The sequence below is a fragment of the Haliotis rufescens genome, unplaced genomic scaffold, assembly GCF_023055435.1.
Source record: "Haliotis rufescens isolate VD_foot unplaced genomic scaffold, xgHalRufe1.0.p SCAF_22, whole genome shotgun sequence".
Lineage (NCBI taxonomy): Eukaryota > Metazoa > Mollusca > Gastropoda > Lepetellida > Haliotidae > Haliotis > Haliotis rufescens.
The window spans coordinates 11,393,040-11,417,160 of record NW_025963913.1 but is presented as its reverse complement, the minus strand read 5'-3'; the positions used below and the strand labels follow the sequence as shown (position 1 = coordinate 11,417,160).

The 24,121-nt window shown below is 40.6% G+C and overlaps 1 protein-coding gene and 1 long non-coding RNA gene across 3 annotated transcripts in view; one reads left to right on the top strand and one right to left on the bottom strand.

Annotated features, from left to right (window-relative positions):
- The window catches only part of LOC124146404 (CXXC-type zinc finger protein 1-like), a 96,948-nt gene extending 79,032 nt beyond the window's left edge, over positions 1–17,916 (bottom strand). The window contains exons 1-2 of the mRNA XM_046516671.2: positions 17,704–17,916; positions 10,259–10,407 (exon numbers count right to left, since the gene is read on the bottom strand). Of these exons, the coding sequence (XP_046372627.1) occupies positions 10,259–10,407; positions 17,704–17,742 (188 nt within the window). The 5' untranslated portion in view covers positions 17,743–17,916. The remainder of the gene's footprint in view (positions 1–10,258; positions 10,408–17,703) is intronic.
- LOC124146405 lies at positions 15,375–17,659 on the top strand. Of its 2 annotated transcripts, XR_007222723.1 has the most exons (4): positions 15,375–16,037; positions 16,145–16,228; positions 16,486–16,554; positions 17,008–17,659. It is a non-coding gene; the product is annotated as an uncharacterized LOC124146405 (long non-coding RNA). The 2 variants fall into 2 exon arrangements; XR_006862674.2 differs by having other exon boundaries at positions 15,375–16,228.
- Positions 17,917–24,121: the final 6,205 nt, after the last annotated feature.

Here is a 24,121-nt window from a genome sequence, read left to right as displayed (position 1 = left end):
CAGGCATGTGAAGAGTGGTGGACCTAGAGGAGCCTGTCACACGTTGAAGGTTGTCATCCAATGTATGCGCATTGTCTGCGACTTCAGTTTCCTATAACAAGGTGCTTCACATGCCAGTGTGAGTGATAACTTGCACCAAAATTAAATCCGTAAGCATAGGGTCTTGTCAGAGTGCAGCCTTATTTGTAAACAATGGTGCCAGATGGTGCTGGAGTATACAATAGATTAGTGGGTGTCGGTATTGTGAACGCCGGGGGCGCGAAGGGAGCTGCCTGAGTCATGGATCCAAATACTGAGCTGGAAACAAGCCGAAACCAGGATGCATAAGGAGCTGTAATACAGGGAGAGCCGCGTTGCTGTTGCCGGGAGCAGCAATGACAGAGAGCTAATTGTAGATGCAGTCACGACGGACATGAAAGCATTAGACGACGGTGGTGAGAAGAGGCTCTGTTCTATCAGTGAAGATTATGGCATCGTTAGGGAGGTCTTCACTTTGGGTGTATCTCTTTTCTCAAAACTGTATGTAGCATACTCGCAAGGTGAGAGATTGCGAAAAAAATCACACCTCAACGACGAGGAACAAGGCAAAGTACAATTGGCACAACAGTGATACGGAACCTTGGCTGATTTACTGTCCCTGCATTAAAAAAAAAGCGACAAAAATATCACAAAGATACATAAGTGTTGATGTCAGAATAGACACACAGAATAGACAAAGGGAGTGGCATTGTAACTCAAAACTTTGGAAAAGTTAACGAGATAAATAACAAGGTATAGAGTATAAATTAAATACTTATAACAGGCCCCTGATAGAAGGTATTTAATACATGAAACAAAGGCTAAGATTGGCTATGAATTATCAAAGCACAAGACATGTAAACACGACAGCATGGCCAAACAAGATGGCGGGAGGTTCAACACACGCACTCGTGAAAAGTGCAGGAAAACCTAGAGTAGGCAAAAACATGCTATTGTTTGCCTAAACGGACCACCCTTGAAAACCAGATACATATGTTAAAAGAATAAGCAGAGGAGGCTATCTGGTTCTTGCACTTGGGAGCAAATTCACAGACATCTGTACAGTCAAGTGACTAGCAGTGATGTGATACTACGTGACGTCACACCAGGTCACATGGGGTCAGCTTTGAGGTGAGGTGAGGTGAGGTGAAATTGGGTTTAACGTCGCGTCCAAGATTATTGCACTTGGGTCAGCTGTGAAGGGTGCAAGCTACACAACTTGGTTGCCTGGACCTCTCACAGCTTTGTCTCCTAGGTCGAGAAATTAGCAGTAGAACATTAATGGAATCTAAGACACAAAATGCGTCTTGATTAATGATTTTGCGTCTATAAATCAAAATAAAGACGAATTTTTTTGTGTCTTGCTTTTTTCCAGTTTCAAAATCGGTTGTAAAATCCCTTAATTAACTGCGATAACTTTTGATTTCACGAAGATTTTCCTTGATTTGTTTACCTCTAGTTAAGAGTTACCTCCCCATTCGCTTTTCCCGGGAAAACTTTTTACTTCCTTTCTTTCCGTTCTACTTTGACCAATGAACATATAGCCCGGAGATTAATATTATGCACATGACGTATGTCTATTTTCAAGAGACCAAACAAATGCTGTAAAAAACATGTCACCGGTTACTTATTCAATTGACCCAAGGTTGTTTGTTTTTTTAGATGACATCCCATCCTCGAGTCCCCAGACAACCCCTTTGTTGGTTGACCGACCAAGCCGTAGTCATGTCAAAATAGTATATAATTTTATCAACCTACCTGTCGTATCATTTATTTATTAAATCCATCACATTTCACAATGTCTGAAATAATATTCCATTTCAATTTATCATTTCTTATCGATAACTTAAAAAACTATTCACTATTTCCTGCAATGTTATTGAAAATAAAACCTCGGACACATTCTTCGACAACGGGTTCACATCGAACATGTCAAAGAGCAATATAAAGATGTTTCAAGCAAATCTTTAAATATATTATGCAAAGTAATAAATAAAATCAACAAAAATATATCTTAACGTTGTCAAACTCAAATCCAAGTTATTATTTCCATCTTTTCGTGCGATCGTGTGTAATGTCCGTCAAATGACATCTTGGCTTTCGTCGCCTCAATTTCCTCGGCTCGGACACGATGTTTAATGCAAAAATATAAGCATGAAAAATCTTTGTCACGGCTTGTAACCTACCACGATACATCCATGAAGTTCCATATTTTTAATATAGAACACGATTTCCTTCTTGAAACATTCAGAATAACACAATTTAACAAAAATCTTTCGTCAAATTCTGAAATTCATTATTATAGATGTTATTTGATTTGCTGACTTAGGTCACGTTCTCAGATTTGACCAATCAGGAACCTTGTAGCAGATTTCGGCAAAGAAAGCGTCACTAGAAACCAATTATATCCAAGCTTTCTAGGGATGTGTCGTCATATGGCAGTCTTCGACGAACGTGATATTAAAAAACGGAGGTATTTCTTCATGTTACTGAGCGGACAGCCGCTGTTATCAGGAAATGGGTGATGACAGATACTATATATAATTCTTTGTAAAATATTTTTCCAATCGCGTAAACAATTGTTGTTTTTTTATATGAAATCTTATATTTGCGAAAATTGTCAATTTTTCACTCCCTTGGTCCTTCATCAGGACGTTATGAAGGTGTTAGCTTACATTTTTTTTATATTTACAACAAACTTAATTAAGTTGTAAATGCAGTTATTAAAAAATGTGATAAACATAACTTTCATATTTATAAACAATAGGATTAGACCTTGAAATGGTGTATAATATGTACGTGGTAGCAAAGACGTTTTACAAGCAGACATTTTCTTTGATAAATGTTGGCTACATCTGTCACACAAGAGTCTCTGGGACTTCTGGTTGACTGGTGTTGAAAGAGTTAATGTTTTATGAGAGTAATTTAATTTCTTTGTTATCTGAATGTCATAACATGCATAATCAGCCATTATTTTTATATGCAGCATATAGATCATGATAATGCAATCTTGTGATATTTATTTTGAAGTTTTGCGTTGAGAATTGCTTGTTGATTTTTTATTTTGCTTGTAACTTTTAAAACCACAAGCAAAAATTAAATTCTAACCCTGTAGAAGCATTAAGTAGTAATGCAGGATAAGATAAAAAAATTGTAAATTTTCTTATAAATTGTATATTTATATACTTATCCTATCTCACACTATTCATTTCTTCTTATTCTTCAAACTTGGTGTGGAAACATCCTAGAACAAAGTTTCCAGCTTCAAAAACACCACTCACCCAAACACATCCCATACATCACCAAATCACCACTGTGATCATGGTTCACGCACCACTAAAATCCTGTGCGACACGATCCCAGCGACCTGATCACCTGACATATCCAGCACCCTCATTCTCAATCTAGAGCGTACAGGCTGGTGTAACTGTGATGCGGGGATGGTTGGGTGGGCATCGGCGTGTGAGATAGGATAAGTATATAAATATAGTATTTATTAGAAAATTTACAAATTTTTAAACTTACCCTTTCTCACACTATGCATTTATCCCACAGTTGGATGGTGAGATGCAGATACCCTAGCCTGTAAGGACCTCAACCGTGAGACGTACACGAGGAAGCTGGAACTAATCAGGAAAATTCAAAGGATTTTTCAAGGATTAGTGATAAACTCATGTAAGGGTTGCTTCAAAAAAACCTCTTTGTGCTACCAAGAGATATACATCATGACATCGGGGAATCATGTGTTCCATGGTTTCACACAGGACACCATTCCAAGAACGACCCCGTAACCATGAACCAGGCGACACCTACTCGGTCACGACTTAAATCTCACCCCGGATAGGAGGAGGTGTTTTGTTTCAAACACCCCATCCCCAGCATAGGTTCTACAAGACAGACCTAGCACATAGGCTCCCAAGGACGTAAGGCGGACCAGCTTGGCATCTCTTTTTTCACTTCGTCAACCTATCAAACTCACGTAGAGATTGAATAAGGTAAGAACGAGAAGAGGAAACGATTAACCATACCCGTTTATCACACAGGTCTTCAATCAACTACTGAGACATCACATGCTCAAAGACAGAGGTGAGCAGGTAGAAGATCGGGACACCATTTGAACAGAGGGCCGCACCGGATGGTGACTTCTGTTGATGTAGACCCGTTTATCACACAGGTCTTCAATCAACTACTGAGACATCACATGCTCAAAGACAGAGGTGAGCAGGTAGAAGATCGGGACACCATTTGAACAGAGGGCCGCACCGGATGGTGACTTCTGTTGGTGTAGACCCGTTTATCAAACAGGTCGTCAATCAACTACTGAGACGTCACATGCGCAAAGACAGAGGTGAGCAGGTAGAAGATTGGAACACCATTTAAACACATGGCCGCACCGGATGGTGACTTCTGTTGATGTAGGCCCATTTTTCACACAGGTCTTCAATCAACTACTGAGACATCGCATGTGCAAAAGACAGGTGAGCAGGTAGAAGATTGGGACACCATTTGACAAATGGCCTCACCGGATGGTGGCTTCTATTGACGTAGACCGAAGTCCCAACAGACAAGCATATTTATACCCTCCCTCTGGGAGCTTGTCTGGGAAGCACGATTAACATAAGCAATAAATGAATATATTGCAGTATATACAGGAAACCAGACTTGGTACTTGTAGTCCGCTGGGCTTCCTCATCTGCGCTGTGTGGCTGCTGTGACCTTGGACGTCGGTGACTGAGATTCCGAAATGATTAGGAGGCGAAGACCATATCAGAACGCCAGAACATCCCTCCATGATGGCTGAGAGTGTGCAATACTATGCAACGCCAAGGTGGAAGTCACTGCCCTCGTCTCATGAGGATTGGAAGCAGCTGGGGTGGTAGTCCCTCAAAGGTGTAGACCCTGCGGATGATAGAACGCAGCCAGTGGAGATGGTACTTCAAGATACATCAGAAGTTGCAACCGTCGCCAAGTGGATGAAAAATATGCTTGCAACAGCGACGGATGGTCTGAGATGCCTTCAAGTGGATCTTGTAGGCTCAGGCTGGGCAAAGTGAGATGTCTTCCACGACATCAGCTCTCAATCAATGAGAGTGGTGGAGGCTGAAAAGACGATCCGGTTGTCCTTGAATGCTTATCTTGTTGAAGACGCTGGAACTGGCCTCAACTGACGTCTAAGCATGAGTCCCTCTAACACGAGCTGCAGGAGCCAGCGCAAGCAGGAAGATTGTCATGAACGTGAAGTTCGAGGTTTTATCCACAAGTGGTTCATAGTCAGCCAGGAGAAGTGACGGAAGAATACAGGGAGATCCCATGCTGGAGGGCCAAGTCTGGAAGATTGGTCCATAAGGTGGCATGAGCGAATCAATGTCCGAAGGCCAGCGACAGCGGAAACCTTGGGAGCCTGAAGTCATGTTAACGCCTGAATTACTCGCAGTCTGAAAGACCTGTGTAGATCTATCGGCTCAGGAACTAGAGTAAGTTTTATCCCATTAGTGTGTAGTTGGTACAGAACTGATCGCTGCCCAGTGAGTGCCCAGTGTCGAACCATAAGATGCCTTATACTTCTTAACACATAGGTAATCTGCTACTTGTGGTGTAATTGCTTGGCTGTAGAAAACCCTGGATCTTGCAAACTGGTGAAAACTTTTCCATTTATCGTCACAGAGATTCTCGTTGATTGACGAAGTGCTAAGGAGGCTGCCTTAGCTGCTCTAATGATATTGTCAGAGCTAGTGGGTCCGGCGCTGGGGTCACAATGTTATCTGATGCAAATAGGGTTATTAATAGACAACCTTTTCTTTTATTGCCAGTTGGAATGCTTCGGCCGTAGCTTTCATTCTGTTGGTGATAGTCTGGCTGGTCTGGACAAGGTGTCTGCTAATCCATTTGCCGCTCCCGGTATATGTCTTGCCTTTATCGGTACGTTGAGCTTGTCTTCCAAAGGTGAAAAAGTCAATTGCAGGAGGGTCTCTGATTTCATCGTGCCTTGAAGGTGTATAGTGTATGCCATAGTTGAAATGAGTGTCCAGATCATCAGATGTTGGTTTCTTGAATGTGTGGTCCAATGAAATATTGGCCGGATTACAACCTCGTATTACAGATAACTGATGTGGCAGAGCTGTCTGCTTCTGACCATAGGCCTGATGTTACTTCCAAGTTGAAGTGAGCTCCCCGACCTTGAAGTGAGGCATCCATGAACAGGTGGTTGTTGTATTCCGGCTTGTGTAACCAAGTTCCTGCGCAAACAATCTATTCCACTGTCCTTCACATGGCGAGACGTGCCAACTAATGTGGAATACCAGGCTGAATTCCAGGGCGTCGATGATAAAGGTCGGCTGCAATGACATCAAGCCTCAGGATGATGTCGTCTACTTGACGATTCAAATTTGAATAGGGGAAGCGCATTGTCTCGAGCGTCATAACCTGATATGGAATATCAGGCTGAATCGAGGGCATCGATGATAAAGATCGACGTCGATGATAAAGGTCGGCTGCAATGACATCAAGCCTCAGGATGATGTCGTCTACTTGACGATTCAAATCTGAATAGGGGGAGCGTGTTGTCTCGAGTGTCATAACCTGTAATAGAATATCAGGCCGAAATCGACGGTGTCGATGATAAAGGTCGGCTGCACTGACATCAAGCCTCAGGATGATGTCGTCTATTTGACGATTAAAAGCTGAATAGGGGGAGCATGTTGACTCGAGCGTCATAACCTTGTAATGGTGATTTCTCATAGGAGACTATCGTAAGACAATTCATGGCTGGCAGGCACATGGACCGGATCCATGAATATCCCGGTAGAGAAGAGATGTCAGTATCTCAAGCCAACCATACGAGGTGACTATGCCTGTAAGAGACCAACGAGACCGGTTGGTCAAGTTCGCTGAGATGGTTGGTGCAGGTCATCATATCCCAAGACGTAAAGGGATGACAATCACTGGATTGTCTGATCTGGACAACGGAATGCAGCGAAGGCCTTGTCCAAGTTCTCGTATAGAAGTCCGATGCACGGTGAGAGAGAGGTCTATTGATTCCGTGGAAGAATGACGATCTTATGACTGAGGACGATCCGTCGTTTGTCTGTTTTATATAACAAAGTTATATCTGGGATAACATCTTCTCAGTAAAGTACACATGCTCGTACTTTATGGGGTTGAGTCCCGTCCGGGATTCGAACCCACACTGCCAGAGTAAGGGACCTAATCGCCAGCACACAAAGTCAGCGATCTAACCCACTCAGCCACCTAGGCTCCCTGCAGGTAAAGTCGTACTTGAGGACGAGTTCTTGATCGGATGATGTGTCGATGTATCGATTTATCCATGTGTCGACGTATCGATGTGTTGATGCATCGATGTGTATTGTAGAGTGGAGATCCCTCTGTATCGATCTGTAGGAGAGGTGAAACTGTCGATCCTCCGAGGTACGACTGTCTGTCAATCTAATATCAGCGGCTCGTCGATAATGGTGAAGTATGTCGATAATTGTGAAGTAAGGTGATCTGTCGATCCCTCGGCCGTCTATGATCCAACGAAGGATTACGATCCTGTCGATCCTCCGAGGTATGATCTGACGAACTGTCCGTCCAATAACAGCGCCTTGTCAATAATGGTGAAGTATGTCGATAATTGCGAAGTAAGGTGATCTGTCGATCCCTCGGCCGTCTATGATCCAACCAAGGATGACGATCCTGTTGATCCTCTGAGGTTGTTCCTCTGGTGAACACTCAACATGGTAGTCCGTGTGTCGATGCATCAATGTGTAACATTGAGTGGAGATCCCTCGGGTATCAATCTGTAGAAAAGGCTAAACCCTCGATCATCCAAGGTACGATTTGGCGAAATGTCCATCCAAGAACAGCGTCTTGTCGATAATGGTGAAGTATTGTGATCTGTCCATCCCTTGATCACTCAGTCGTTTACGATCCAGCGAAGGATGACGATCCTGTGAGAGAAGATCCGTCGTCAGTCGGCTATGACTTCCTCGCCAACCATTGTAGTGTTTTCGGTCAGAAGGGTTGTAGCCATTAGAAAGCCGGAGAGGTGTAGCTGTATCCTCAGAGCGCTGCAGAAGCGATGACCTGAGTAACAAGCGTGTTGGGGGAAGAGGCAACCCTCAGTTGACGGCTTGACTTCCCAAGCTGGGTAAAGGGCCGTAATCCAACATGATGACTGTGGAATATTGTTATTTTATGTGTGAAAAAAACAATACCAAACAAAACAACAAACTAGATATGTATACAAAGGCATATTTAGCCAGTTCTAGCTAGCTTTATTTCACATATGTATCGGCATCGGGAAATTATTTGTGTAATAAGAATTCATAGACTAAAAGTTAGTCTAGGTGAAGAGATACAGACGACAGAACCGTGCACTGGCCATTTAAAAGCGAGACGACTGTAGAAGGGAGCCAGGGAGCCGACATTAAAGAGGGGCGTGGTTCGCACAGAGGCTGGAATCGCAGCAGTCAAACGAGACGGAAAGCGATCCTCCTCAACGGACAGCGATGTAACCATCACCAAATTGACTAATATCTTGTTAAGCAAGAAAACATAGGTACAGCCACAGTGGATAACACAATCGTTTGGGTTTCAAAGCGAAGGAAAAAACAACATACACGAAAACCGTAAACAACAACTTGACCCAACAAACAGTCACCTTTATCGAACACTTAGCTGAATAAGTTGAGATCCAAGTCTGACAAGGTGATACCAGGAAGACATCGTTTTTAATACCACACACTCTTCGTGGTAATGGTTAACTTTAGTAGTGAAGTCATGTATTTAAATTTTATAAATTAAAAAAAATTAAAAAATTCTCTGTTCAAGTATATTCTAGCGATAGAATTGCTAATTAGGGTGCTGGATATGCCCAGTGATCAGGTCACTGGGATCATGTCGCACGGGATTTTAGTGGAGCATGAACTATGATGAAGTGGTGATTTGGTGATGTATGGGATGTGTTTGGGTGAGTGGTGTTTTTGAAGCTGGAAACTTTGTTCTAGGATGTTTCCACACCAAGATCGAAGAATAAGAAGAAATGAATAGTGTGAGATAGGATAAGTTTAAAAATTTAAAGTTATAAGAACCATAGGTGTTGCACTTTGGTACAGGTGATTGCTATTGCAGGATATTTTTACGGATGGAAAAATTTGACTAGTCAGTGTAGAGACTTCCCACACTAGATATATTTCGATTGCGCAAACGTTACCAATGACTACACACATGATTACACCAAAATTAATGTAAAAAATATTGCATTAAATTTTGAAAAAATTAATAAAATATTTATTACAAACATAAGTCCAGCTATACAATGAACACATGTCTATAACCATATCGTATAATAATAGGATTAAATTGCGTACTTCAGTTCGCATGTTTTGACTGGTATTACCTGGTCGCACTGATCAGCTGATAATGTTTTTGAGGTGGGGAAAAACATTGTGTCAGTGTAAAACTTTAACCTTGTTTAAACTTTAAGTAAGCTTTGGGAGCCATGCGTTACCGTTCGCTATAACCAAGTTAGCTCTATATTGAAAGGCACAATAGCAAGGGAACAGTGTACTTCAGGTTTGCGCTCCACATCGCGACATAGTGATAAATAGGCCCATGTGTATCGTGTATCGTATCTTGGGTCAAATATCACGATGTACCGGAATATCAGTGTATCAGTGCCAACCTTAGACTTTATTAAAGAGATTCTCAGTCTAACTATCTTCATGAGAACATTCTTGTTTGGGAAATCACATGTCAAAAACTGAAAAAGGGAGTTGAAAACAGTCCCATAACCCTATATACCTAAACACAAAATTCATTAAGATGATGTACTTCCAGATAAATGGCTGATGGTTAGACCAATGACCCTGACCTTCCCTAAAGGTTATTCGACGCCATACAACTTCACTATTCTACATCTACTAGCTTGAGATGCTATGAACTACAGTAAACACTTCTGGAGTTATCATGAACATAACACATACTATAAAGATGCACTTGACATTTAAAATCATTGACAACAAGTGGCAATACAGGACATAGACTTGATATGATATTCCTGTGCATAGCGTGGTTTCAAACAAAGTGGGACAGCTGTGGAATTCTGGAAAAACCTTAAAAACTTCCCATAGCACATTTCTGCATTGCGTAAAACCCTGAACAGTATTGGAGATTCATACTTTAATACATATTTTCCATAAACAGTGAAACCCCAAATTTATTGCTATCCCATGTGACTTACATCATAAAGCGTGTTGAGTCTGAGGTCCTGCATATACAGTAAACTGGCTCTCCCTCTCCATCCCCAGCAACCTGTTCCATTGCCTTGATCAACAGGTTCACCTTTGCCTGGCGCTCTGGTAGTCGGAACTGATTCGCTATCTCTTCTTGCTGAAAGCAATAATACACTTTGATTCATGAGATTAGTGAAGAAAAAGAAACAAAATAGTCAACAAGAGCATCTAAAATTAATTGATACAAACTTGTCTAAGCTGCTATCCCCAAGTCAAATAGAATTTAAGAGCATGGTAAAAACAAGGTCAAAATTTAAAGTAATGCATCAAATGGAATATCAAACAAAAGTTATCACTGATAATAATTCAAAGAATACTACCTCTATTACATCTTTGCCATAATCTTGTACTTTGGGTGTCACCACACCATAACAAGTGTCATGAAAAGATGATGGCAATTATCTATCTAAAATGGACCCATACCATACATCCTAATAAATCTAATCTAACCAACTCTTCCTGAGTACCCTTTTGCCACTTGGGACATCTGGAGATGAACCAGACACAGAGATGGATTGTTTCCGGTGATGGAGGCAGTAGGCTGGAGTGAGGTTGAAGTAGAAGATCTCTTCGAAACGGAAGCCGACGGTGTCTTCCTTCTGAGGTTTACGTGAACCAAATGCGAGCTGGCCAATAAGCGTGACCAATAGCAGATGTGTCGTGACTGGGACCTTCTGAAGCACCTGAGGTGTAAGGGTTGTAGGGAGAAAAGCGTAGGTGTTGAGACTCTCCCACGATATGGCCAGAGCGTCAAACTCCCACGCCTCTTGATCTGGGACCGGGGAGACGATTCTCGGCAGTTATGTGTTGAAACTGGTGGTGAATATGTCACCCTCTGGGCAATGGTAAAGGTGTCAAATCCACTTGAATGTTGGATGTAGATGCCACTGTCGAGGATGGTCGATCTGAACAGGATAGGAAGTCCTCTATTCCGATGTTGATCCCTGGAATGTGTCTAACTCGGGCATGGATACCCATAGTGTCGATCAACTGAAAAAATTCCATCGTGAAGGCCAAAAGGGACGGTGACTTGGTGGAGCTAATCCTATTGATATAACAAACGACTGAGGCGTTGTCGGACTGGATCATGAGCCGCAATGTCAGCTCAATGAGAAGCCACTAGAATGACCGCCTTGAATACGAGATTGTTGGTGTGGAGGGTTGATTCCATTGAGGACCAGAGTCTTGCCACCTGAAAATTCTGAAGGTTAGCTCCCCAGCTTCTGGAGGGGAAGATGAGTTTCCTTCGAAACATCCTTCATAACATCCTTATGGTGCTCATCCCAAGGGCAGTAGCTGAGTAGGCCGTGGCAACGTAAGGTGGTGGTAACTGTCCCTGGATGATGAGTGATTAGGTCCATAACATCCTGGAACTTGACATGAATTAAATTCAGGTCGCCCCTGATGTACACTTCTTCCGATGATTTGGCATTCACACTGCATCAGGAGCCACATGTAAAGTAGACAACAATGGCAGAGTATGTCTGATGTGTAACGTCAAGATGAGCCAGTCCACGGTCTTCAGTGATGGATGTCTTAGAAGAATGCTTCAGATTAAGAGTCGCAATATTCCCATCTAACTCCGGAGTTGTGGTAATGGAGGACATCCCATGAGTTCCAGTCTCTGCAATGTTAAACTGGGGAGCAGACAGCTTATACTTCTGGCAACTGAAAGCTGAAAAGGCCAGATCCAAAGCAGGGTCAACCATAGCGCAACTGCCAGTAGATGAAAGAGGTTAAGCTTGTCTGTCTGGGGTTACTTCTGGTGGCGTTGGCATGGTGTCGAACAAGTTGTAGCCGGCGTAACAGGAGCCGCCTGCAATCCAGTCACTGTTGTGGGGTCCCTGGGTAGTAAACTCGACTGTCCAGAGCGCTGTTGAAGAGCCGCCGACAAAGACTGTAGAAAGGAACCAAAGTCCGAAGTCGATAGGGTAGTTTCATCTCCATGATCCCATGAAGTCAGCAGTGGCTGGAGGGATCGCACTAATAGAACTATCCGGAGAGGAAGTGCAATCTGAAGGATGATTGCGGGTGTGTAGTTTTTTGGGAAGTAGAATGGGAACAAGAGGAAGGTCACCATCAATCCTCATGTCAATGTCGATCCTCATGTCGATTTGGAGGAAGCGCATCTGGAGTTGTAAGATCGATCTGTAGAGAGACGACGCTCAGTAGTCAGAATAATTTTCATTGGTGAGACAGCAATCTCCCATTTGCTTAGTGTTAGGTCCATCTGTAAATGGCTGATCCTCAGAAGGTTGAACCCTTGGTGATTGATCTGTAGAAAAACACTCTGTAGAACACTGTCTTTCGAGTGAGTGAGTGAGTGTTGTCATCCACGTTTTCTGGTATAACCCTACACTTGTGTATTTGTTGTCATTCACTTGATGCTCAGTTAATGAATTTATTACAGGTATAATTAGTGGTAGCACAAAGGTTCCCATTTAGCATTTATTGTGTCTGGGGTAATTATTCAATCTAAATCCAGGTTTGAAGTGAGGTGAAATGTGTGTTATGTAATATGCACGTGGCAGCCCAGCAAGAGGTGAATGATCAGTTGATTTACTTTTTTGTAAATCAACGGATCGTTCATAGTCATCAAAGGATTAACAGAAAATACATTGATTGATTAATCACTGTTATCTTGCGCAGTGGATATGTCAAAAGTGAGTGTTTACATGTCTAGGTTTACTAAAACAAAGGGAATACACTCATATCATGGCGTGAAGTGTCGATGTAAAAACAACATACTTTGTTTAAAGGGTTAACCGATAATACGTTGATTGATTGCTCATTGTTATCTTACTCAATGGATTTTTTTAGGAACCGTGGACGTTATGAAAATAGTTGTCACGTGGGCTTTCTCAGCTGACCTTTGAGACTTGACACCTATGTGAAACACCTGAAACAAACTAAGGGATCAGTTGAGAAACGAACACGGGTTATAATATCCGAAACGATATATATATATATTAAAATATTAGATTGTTACATGTGAGACATGTGACATCGAATAAGTTTCTTTGTACAGCAGCAGACGTGTGGGATATTGTTCCTTTATGTGGATATTCACGGATACATTCCTCAAACACGGAAGCTGCCTAAAATTATACATATAAATTTGGTAGGTTGTAATTATGATATTTGCATTTTGTTTTCCTTCATTTGCTTCAGATTCATTCTCGTTCCTCTACATCTTGGTTGGGAAGTTCTTCCATGCGCGATAGACATTGTTTTCACAAGCCTTTTCCTTTGTAAGAGTGTATATATTATAGTCAATTTGTAAAATGCGGTCCTACTAAATAACGAAAACGTCCGGGAGCGCCCGGGCAATGCCAGGGAGCGTCCGGGAGAATGATACTAAATAATAAAGTGTATTCTATATAATTGTGTTCTTGTATTAATTATACAAAATAACATATAACTTTAAAATAATTACATACACCCCTATTCTTTTTAAATGGTGAATCTGCGAAGCAAATATGATTTGATTTTATTCGAACTGACGAGGTAGTTGTAACGTAGGCTTTAAAGGATACAGTGTAATTTTGCTTATGGAACAAAAATAATGTACATTTATAGTGTCATATTCTGTATAGTATTTCATAAGCAATACTGAAAGACGGACTTTTACAAAAGTTCACGCGTTGCCCCAGAGGTTCACTGAGTGTAAAACGTCCGGTACTATAGCGTCCGGGCAACGTCGGGGAGTGTCTGGTGGGAGCGTCCGGGAGAATGATACTAAATAATAAAGTGTATTCTGTAAAAATGTGTTCTTCTATTAATTATAAAAAATAACATATAGCTAGAAAAAAATTACATACACCCCTATTCTTTTGAAATGGTGAATCTGTGAAGCAAATACAATTTCATCTCATGTGAGAAACACGTACAACATAAATACTTCTATTCTAAACTGACGATGGCATTACAATCTTAAATTGCTATCAGAGAGAGCAATAAATCGCAATCATGGAATTTCGTAGAAACCGAAAACCTCGACAATGGGATTGGAAGAGAAATCTACCAGGACAATCAGCAACCCTTGCCGGGTGTGCAACCGTGGTTGTCGTAAGGGCGTGTTTTGTGAGCAGTGCAAGGCGTGGCATGACACTAAGTGCAAGGGACTCACAGATAAGAAGTTCGAAGAATTGTCTGCCAGCAATAGGGAGTATTGCTGTACATCGTGCAGATTCAACTACAGTGCTGTACTGGAAAACTTGAGGAAGCTACATCCCTTAGTAAGTTAAAACCCCGATTTTTTGCACTTTTTCGTTGTTGATTTAGATAGTTCGTTTTAATTCTTTATGCAGAACAATGATAATATATAACACTATGCAAGATCTTCACTCCGATAAACTACTTAGTTATTAATTTAGATGTTAGTTTTGGAATACAGTTTTATATGGAAAGTATTTTATGACATTGTCGGAGAGAATCAAGCAATACACAATTCATCAAACCACCAATTTGTTATAATAACAATAATTAATGGTGTCGGTTAATCCAATTACTGCCACTACTTAGTATATAGTATGTACTAACCCTTGTGAACACAATCTGCAATTGCCTATACTTGCGTTTTTTGTTATTTTAAGGTATTGAGAGTCTCATTACGGAAGTCCAAGCCCTGGTTTCCAATTTACCTGAACTGACTGTAAATAACAAACCGAACAGCGTGACCACACGTTCTGTTGATGATATTGCTGTGTCAAGTATTCAACAGTATGGTGGCAAGATGCCGGAGACTCCACTGAAGGTGACAGGAAACAGGAACTGTCTGTTCAACGATGTCAGTATTGGTGTCTTTGGGTCAGAAATCAGAGCCACAGAACTGCGAGTGAGGACATGCATTGAAATGACACTGAATGCTCCTTACTACACTGAATTATCAGACAACAGGCGGCTGACTCTTGTCAGTACAGACTACACAAACGCTACCCTGGAATGTGCAAAGGATAAGTCACACTCATCTGCTTGGACTATGCACACTGTGGCTTCTGTTGTTGGAAGAAACATTATCTCGTGTTATCCCCCAATCAATGGCATGATGGATCAGTCTCTTGCTATCCTCATCCGTACATTTGAATCTCGCAGGACAGCTTCCGCCAAGCCCATTAAAATACTTTTGAGCAGGATTCGGATACCTAACCACTTTGTCCTACTTAGTGAGCAAATTCACCCCCCAATGAAAAAGAGGACATGGGCTACAGTGGGACTACCACATACTACCAAAAGTGTGTCAATTATTTGTATGTGTTATATTTCTTTTTTTAACAAAATTATTTATACATACGTTCTTAGATGCAATAAATGTTGTATAATGTCGGTTATAACAGGTAACAATATAACATTAACACTTTAGAGCTATTATTCCAACAAGACCAATAAATAAATAGAAAATAACAACTAATTAAGAGGCTTGGATAGGATCATCGATCGTAGTCATTTTAAACAACTACAACAGGCGATGAATGCTTTACACATTGCCCTTGAAGAGATGACATGTGCATATTTGTAACATTTCAATGAGATCATATTATATGGCATTCTGTAATATTCCTACATCTGTTCCTGATAGTATATTATATTTCACTTATGTTCCAGATCAGCAACTGCCTCTTGGATAAAGGCGACGGTAGTAGTGGTGAAACAAGACTCGATGTGACAGAGACCAGGGATGCTGTCATCACCATCTCACCTACACTATCAGTGAGGCCTCCTAAGATTGTAAGTGCTGATTCTGATGTAAATTTAATCTTTTCTTTGAGATCAGAGGTGAGATATGGTTAGTTATTTTTTGACCAATATATTAAATGGTCATTATCTCTTTGCAGATGGAGCAAGAAGAACATTTCAAAAAGTAGAAGAAGCCTCGTCACGACGACAAGACACAAACCACCTCAACACCTGAGAAAAACGTATGTCACTCATGTACATGTATTAGCTGTATGTCCAGTGAAACCATATATTTATGCTATATACTAATTGCTACATATCTGATATGTCAATATACCAATATACTGTCTGTTAGCAGATGAAACCAGGAACGTCTTCTCCGGTGTTGAAAATGATAAGTACGCCAATTATTGTCTTAATATTGTAAAAGAGTTGTCTTATCGACGTGTATAGACAAACCATTGAATGGTAGTACAACCTAAGATTATTCACTTTACAGGAAGTGAACTGTTCCGGTGCTGCTGCTCCTGCAGATGAAACGATGGACCTTGATCTGACGTCACTCGATGTAAGCACCTCTTTCATCTAGTTTCGAGTTTATATAAAAAGGTGACGAGTTCTCTCTCCATACATAGAGAGAGAATTCGTCAATTTTTGCTTTTTCAATACGAGTCTACGATAATGTCTCAGACGAGGTTCATATTTCACGTTCATATCAACACACGTGACGAATTCTATTCATCATATAATTTTTCTTATTTAAATTTAATTTGCACCCATGAAGATCCGGGTAGACTACGTCTTCAGCAACCCATGCTTGCCCTAAAAGGCAACTATGCTTGTCATAAGATCCGACTAACGGGATTGGGTGGCCAATTTCGCTGACTAGGTTGATGCATGTCATAGATCCCAAATTGCATGGATCGATGCTCATGATATTAGTCACTGGATTGTCTGGTCATACATTCGTGTGGCTTATGTCAGGGATATCTCTCTCATTTATATGATATGATTGTTTCAGGATACAGTCAACCATACATCAGTAGAAATAATAGCACCTCTCGTGTCCACCATGGAGGATTCATCAACAGTTCCCCACCGGCCACACTCCAGTTCATCCACAAGTAGCTATTGTCGAATACACTGGCAGGTTTCCCGAGGTAGGCCTATTTCTTGTGTGTAAAGGTTGCAAATCTCTGTAATAATTTTGTCAAGAATGAAATATAAATCTAAATATTCTAAATAGTAGTCTTTCAGTCAAAAACTGCTCAAAGGCGCTTCTGTTTTCCCCCGATCTAACGAGCTGTATGCGTTCATTGTCGTCAGTCATTTTGTTGATCAATGTGACCATACGCCCTTATACTGCCAATAAAAGTGACAAATGCGCAAGCTTACGAAGCACAGGTCTAGATTTCTGCTATATACTCACGGGGAGAAAACAATAAAAAGGCTTTAGATCAGTGACCCTTTAAGAAAATCCGCACCGATCAATCCTAGATGTGTCACAAAAGTTGAAAAAAGAACAAGAAACATTTTCCGTATAACACTTAACAGGTTCGTAAGTGTGAGCCGTTATGATCCACTATAAGTGATCTATTATATATGATTCATAACTACCGCGATAATATAGCGTACAATCCTACATCTGCATGGTCTTGGCGAGAAAGTCCTCTTGCGATAGAAGATGTCCACAAATAATGAAACAATGAATACTTACAGAGATCGTGCCTGAATCGCTGTCAGTCATTGTCGACATCGAGGTGTACCGTTGCAACTGACTGGTTGAGGAAAGATTAAAAAAAGCCTAATATAACATCACATGGTTGCAGACAATACCAAAGAGCATGCAAGAAACATCGAAATACTGGCACTGAACCAAACACAATTCGTAAACCGCGCTGTTCGTCATCAGATTGTGTGTTGTAGTGCTGTCGTGACAGCTACCTTCAGCACATAGTTAGTGGGGCGTCGTCTAGTGAAATTCGTACGGCAGTTTAATTGGACCTGGGCATTTTCGATAAAAGACAAATAGTTAAAACCTATCCTTAGTTATAGGTCCTCTCCCAACCCAAATCAACCTCTAGGAAAGTGGTTTAAGTGGGCCAAGTTGCTAAAGTTGTGTTTAGAGGGTTGCACGGAAAATAGCGTAAGCAACCTTATCACGCTCTTGCAATTTTACAGCAAAATAACAATCGACAAGAACTTTTCTCTCGTGTGTGTATTTTGGGGATGTTTTAAACATCAATAAATGAGAAAGAAATTTTAATTTTGTCATTTGTAACATCGCGAACTGTGATTTTCGATCCCCTAAGGAGGATGGTTTCTGATTACCTATATTATAAGTGAGAGGTTATCAGGCGCAATCTTGTTCCGTTACATATTTCCGTCAAGTTAAAAATAGATGCGCAACGTTATCTAGTCACATGACATTAACAGACAGGAACAAGCTCCTCACAGCGATAGCATGGAAAGCTCTACCGTGGAAAGGAGAAGAACTGGAATTTAGAAAAAAACCGTTGGGTGTAGGTCAAAACGGCCTCATGTCAGAACGGCATCAAAAGGTAAAGACAAAACGGCCACAGAAAAAGGCAAAACCCCATACTCAAAACGGTGACAACGGCCACAAAAACAAAAAAAGACAAACTCAAGTATTGTGTCACATTATTTGTATTATATACATTGTATAAAAGTTCTTAACACGTACAATGTATCATGTGCACACAGTTCTTACTTCAGCACGAACTCATTACCACACACGTGATTACACAGTTCTATTAGTAGAGCGAGGGGCTTATTGATTAAATATCCAATATTTTCCAATATGGCCACCAAATGCAAGATGGCCGCCAGAATTATCCTTATTTTTGAACATTTGTAAACATTAGGCCTTCGGTTGTTCTTATAGCTTTCTCATATTTGGTATTGTTGTACTTCTCTTTCATTTTATCATTTTTAGATTATGGTACTTCTCTCTCATATGATCCTTTTTAGTACTTGGTAACCATTATGTTTCCAATATATGGCAGCCAAATCCAAGATGGACTTTAAAAATGCCAAAAAATCGCACTTTTCAGTTGTTTATAAACATCAAACATCTATGGCCAACATGAGTTGAAACATTATAAACATCTCAACAAAATATAGATACACAGCGGTGCAAAAATTGTATTTCATAGATGATATAAATATAACGATAAAACCCTTTCAATATTCATAAGACTTCTTTGCCAATGCAGAGTCAGCATTTTAAATAATTGTCCAACCAGTGATGGATGTATCTACAAAGTTTGAAACGGCCGCCAAATACAGCAATGAGACCTAATTTGGAACACTGCAACTTAATGCACAAAATAGATATAAAAAGAATGTCAGTTGCACAAAGTAACATTATGCAAAGCATTATTCAACACATCTGTCATAATTCACAGTATTTTCATAACAAAGATTTTCCGATCCTACTAGTTCTACGTGTTATAAGCAGTGCATGGTGGCCGTGTAACACATAAAGGATACAACCACAATGATCAAACATTTCATCCAGAGTTGGACATTGAAAAGGTATCTTTGTCATCTAAGTTTGGTTGCAAGTTGTTGCCACATGTAAAAAGAAGTGTACACACAAGGCCTGCAACAACACATGTACATCGCGCTATGCATCCTTACTTGCATCCGCACTTCAGTTGCTTTCACATGACTTGGGTGCCTCTTGTAGTTACAGAAGGGTGCATATGAATCTGTTGGAGTTTTAAGCCAACGCCACTGACTTTGACAATGGAGAGGTCCTCATGTATCCAGCATGGTAGGCAACTTGCTTGGTGTGTAAATACAGTGCTGAAGCTGTTGATGGAATAGTCTCAGTTGATAGGTGAACAGTTCTTTTCTGGAATCATTGACATTGCTGCTGGTGCTGGTTTTGTCATATAGCAGACACACAAAGCGCTGCACAATGGGAAAGATTGCAAGTGTTTGAAATGCATCAATGACTTCTGTGTCAGCTATTCAAGTGTTCCATACTGTCTCTCTGCCCTTGGTTGCAAAGAAAGACACTTGGTCACAACAAGCAAATGCATGAAATGCACCAAGAACTTTGGCTACATCTTCTCCAAATTCTGGAGTAATAGTATGTATCGTCATCTATCTGAAGTATTCCCTGTCCTAATCGCAATCCACAAACGTGACACATCCAGTACATGCAATAATGCAATGGCGAAGGAAACCACATCAATGTGCACAGTTCTAAAAAAAAATCATTTGTGTCCATGGTGCGACGAGTATTTGCCTCTTAGTGAGAACAAGGTGAAATAGACCTCATAGCTTCAGTCACCTTTTTGGTCAGAACCAGATTCCCACTTGAGGCAACGATTTGTTTTTCTGTGACGAGGGATGTTATCAGTTCTTCTGTCACAAAGTGGAAAAGTGATGCTGATAAAGGATAGGAAATGGTAGGACAACAGACGAAGAATGTCATTCATGTAAAGCTGATCTGTCAAATCTCCCTTAACGATGTGACCAGAGATGTTCTCTCCTGTGCACAAATTCCTCCCAACACCATAACATCCCTCCACCATACGGCACGACCTAAAAGCAACATGCTGCTGTTTGTTCTCCATTTCAGCGATAAACAAGCCGCCTGCCATCAGCTTGGACAGAAAATCAAAAGACAGAACCGGCTTTCATCAGTGAAGACGACTCTCTGCAAGTCACATCTCTGACAACAGCATACAGTCCGGGCCCATCTGAATGTTTGACGACGATGTTGCACTGTCAATAACTGCACTGTCACCATATGCAGTTCCATATCACATAATATAAGATAGCTAGGCAATAAATCGCAAAGAACAATGAACGAATGTAGGTGTGATTTATTCACGATTAAACGTTGTTCTATTTTGACGTCATTTCTGGAGATTCGAATATATGTGCTCCCTACTTGATGACGTCATATACTGGAAGTCGTTATTTTTAATTGGGAAGTATCTAGTAAGTTGTTCTCCATAGATGTAGCTGGGCTATGTAGATAAATGCAGTGGCCAAACGATCGCATCCAAAAGTGGGAGAGATATGACAATCAGTATTTGGAGAAAATGCACAGATGATCAACGTGAGAATTATGAGAACATGCGAGAAATACTAAACTTAATTCACTTGTTCGTAAAATGGACCTGTACCTCATTTCAGAGGTCGAATTCTATTCAGTGAGTCATCATTATTAAAATTTGGTGAATATTTTTAAACTTTGTACAATTGCAATTCTTGTTTTAACAGAGCCCAGGCTGGGGCATGGTCTTGACATTCCAGTCACATGTGATACCTTTTCATCGTGTTTTTTGCTTTTTATCTATTTTATACTGAAGGGAATAGGCCGTATCTCCGTTGTGTCTACAGCTAGCCTTGCCAGTGTGTCTGCTTCATCATTTCCATGAATACCCATGGAGACGGAATCAAACACAGTTTTACCTGTAGCCCTTGGTCCGATAGTTTTGTATATATTTGTATAAAATATTATTGACTGTGTTTGGTCTCGAGTTTGAGTTTCTGCTTCTGATGGCTTGATGTGCACTTAGCAAGTCTGATAGGATGACTGCCTTTGCTTCCGATAGTTCTGGTATGAGTTTGAGTGCATGATGAATTGCCTGACCATCAGGCAGGCGAAACAAATGTGCTTGGGATTTGAAGCTGTGGATATGGATCCGTAATCAGCACTGTTGTTGATAGGATTCTAAGATCCATCAGTGTATATATCGGCCCAGCTACCCCAGGTAGTTTGAACTTTTGTGATAGCTCCTGATCATAGTGGGGTTGGGTTTTCTTTTTCAGTGACTTATGGTGTTACAGCAGTGTCAACTTTGGGCATTTTTAAGTCCATGAAAGGTGTAATCCTTTGTAGTTGCTGAATGTCATCACAATTGTGACTTAGGATGAGTTCATGTACTAATATGGCTTTAGATGGCTTTAGTGATGCATTTTTTCCGAGCTAGGGCTTCATCTCGGGTGTTTTTGCCTTGCCTTTTCAACAAAGGGTTTGATGTTCGTCCACAGAACGATAATATTGTCTGCTCTCTTCTTAGTTTCAAATGGAGTTCTCCTGTTTCTACTTGTAGTGCTTCTACTGAAGTTCCTGTTGCTGCACCTGTAGTTAGAATTAGGGCTTCATACTGTATTCTGTCAAAGGTGGTTGAAGACAATATTTGATGCTGAGCGAAATGCCTCACAGCCATAGTCTAATTGTGATCTGTGTTTTGTTGAGGTCCAGCTGAGTGTACCTTGATGTGCCCCAAGATGTGTCTGAAATTTCCTGCAATACGTTCAGGTCTTTATGTCATCTTTTTCCACATATTCTATATGTTTTCTCCAAGTGAGGTCTTGATCTAGGATCTATTTCGAATTTGATTGGTTTGCCTTTCATGGAGACACAGAGTTTCATAGCATCTTTCCCCCTGCGTGTGAATAGAACTCCAACAGTGTTTTTTCACTTGAAAGGGTAAACCCCCATTTATTGCATCATTGATCTACTTCGTCCAGGGCTGACTGGAGTTTTTTTCGGATTTGTGAAGTATCTCTGTGCTTTACCCAGGAAAGTTGACATGATCAAAAGGATCATTAATCATGATGTTAAACAGGGTTGGGCTTATAATGCTGCCTTGTGGCATGCCCGTGTCCAGTGACAATGGATCAGATTGACTGTTCCCTATTTTGTCTGATATCGACCTGTCTGACAGGAAGCTGTCTGTGAAGTTTACCATGTCAAAGGCCTTGCTTAAGTCCAGAAATACTGCGGCTAGATATTGTCTGTTTAATTGAGCTTTTTTTATTTCATTTTCCAGTCTTAGAATATGATCTAGACATGAGTGTCCCTTCCTAAAGCCACTTTTATCAGGTTTGATGCGGTAGCCAGTTTCAAGGTGATGCAGAGCCTTTTTTTTGTAAACATGGCTTCCATAGCTTTGCACATGTTTCAAGTGAGTGAGATTGGTCAATAAGAGTTTGATGGGGCTTCATCTTTCCCTTGCTTTAGAAGCAGGATAACTGCAGCATGTTTCCATGCTTTAGGGACTTCTCCTTTGGACCATATCGTGTTATACAACTCAGTGAGTAAGCTCTTTGTTTGATCAGGAAGGTTTTTTAATATCTCGTAACTGGTGGTGTCAAGACCAGTTACAGTGCCATTACTATGTTGTATTGCACCATCAAAACTTTCACAGTAAATGGTTTATTAAATACCACATGCTTGCTTTGCGGCTGTTTTGATATCTTAGGCATAATTCTTTGCTGCATTTTTTGTTGCTGCTGACAGATGAGAAGTGCTCAACTAGAATGCTTTCCTTTTCTTTGACAGTATAGGCTAACTTAGGATTTTTTTGTAGGTTTACGCTTACCCTTGATTGCATGTATTTTTCTCCAGACTGTTTTAGTATTATTTATTTTCATTTAGAGATTTACAGAAGGTCTGTCATGATTCTTATTTAAAATCGTCTGTGAGGTGCCTTACTTTTATCCTGGCTGCTCGGAATTGGGTGAAGGCAGATTTATCCCTTTTTGACCTGTTAAGGGCTTTGTATTTCACTCTCCTAGCTTTTACTATTTCCCTGTTCCACCTTGGTACAGGAGTTTTAGCGAGTTTTGTGGGCCTTTTTGGAATGGATTTTTCAACTGAGGCAATAATTGCTAGTCCCCTACAACACCGTAGCCTCTTCCACACTTATTTAATCTTAAGATCTTGGGAGGAGTCTGCGCTTAAGATTACTTATTCCAATTTGTTTTGTGATCTTATCTTCTGTTGTGTCTTTGAATCTGATGAGACCATTTTTGATGAGATTGGTTAAAACAACATTTGAACTCAACTTGAAGATATTCCATTGTAACATTTTACATATATAGTCTGTACACATCCTGCTCACATTGGACATTCATTTCTTTTATTTATCACATCTAACATGTATACTCTCTAAACATCCTGCTCACATTGGACATTAATTTCTTTTATTTATCACAACATCTAACATGTATACTCTCTAAACATCCTGCTCACATTGGACATTAATCTCTTTTATTTATCACAACATCTAACATGTATACTCTCTAAACATCCTGCTCACATTGGACATTAATTTCTTTTATTTATCACAACATCTAAC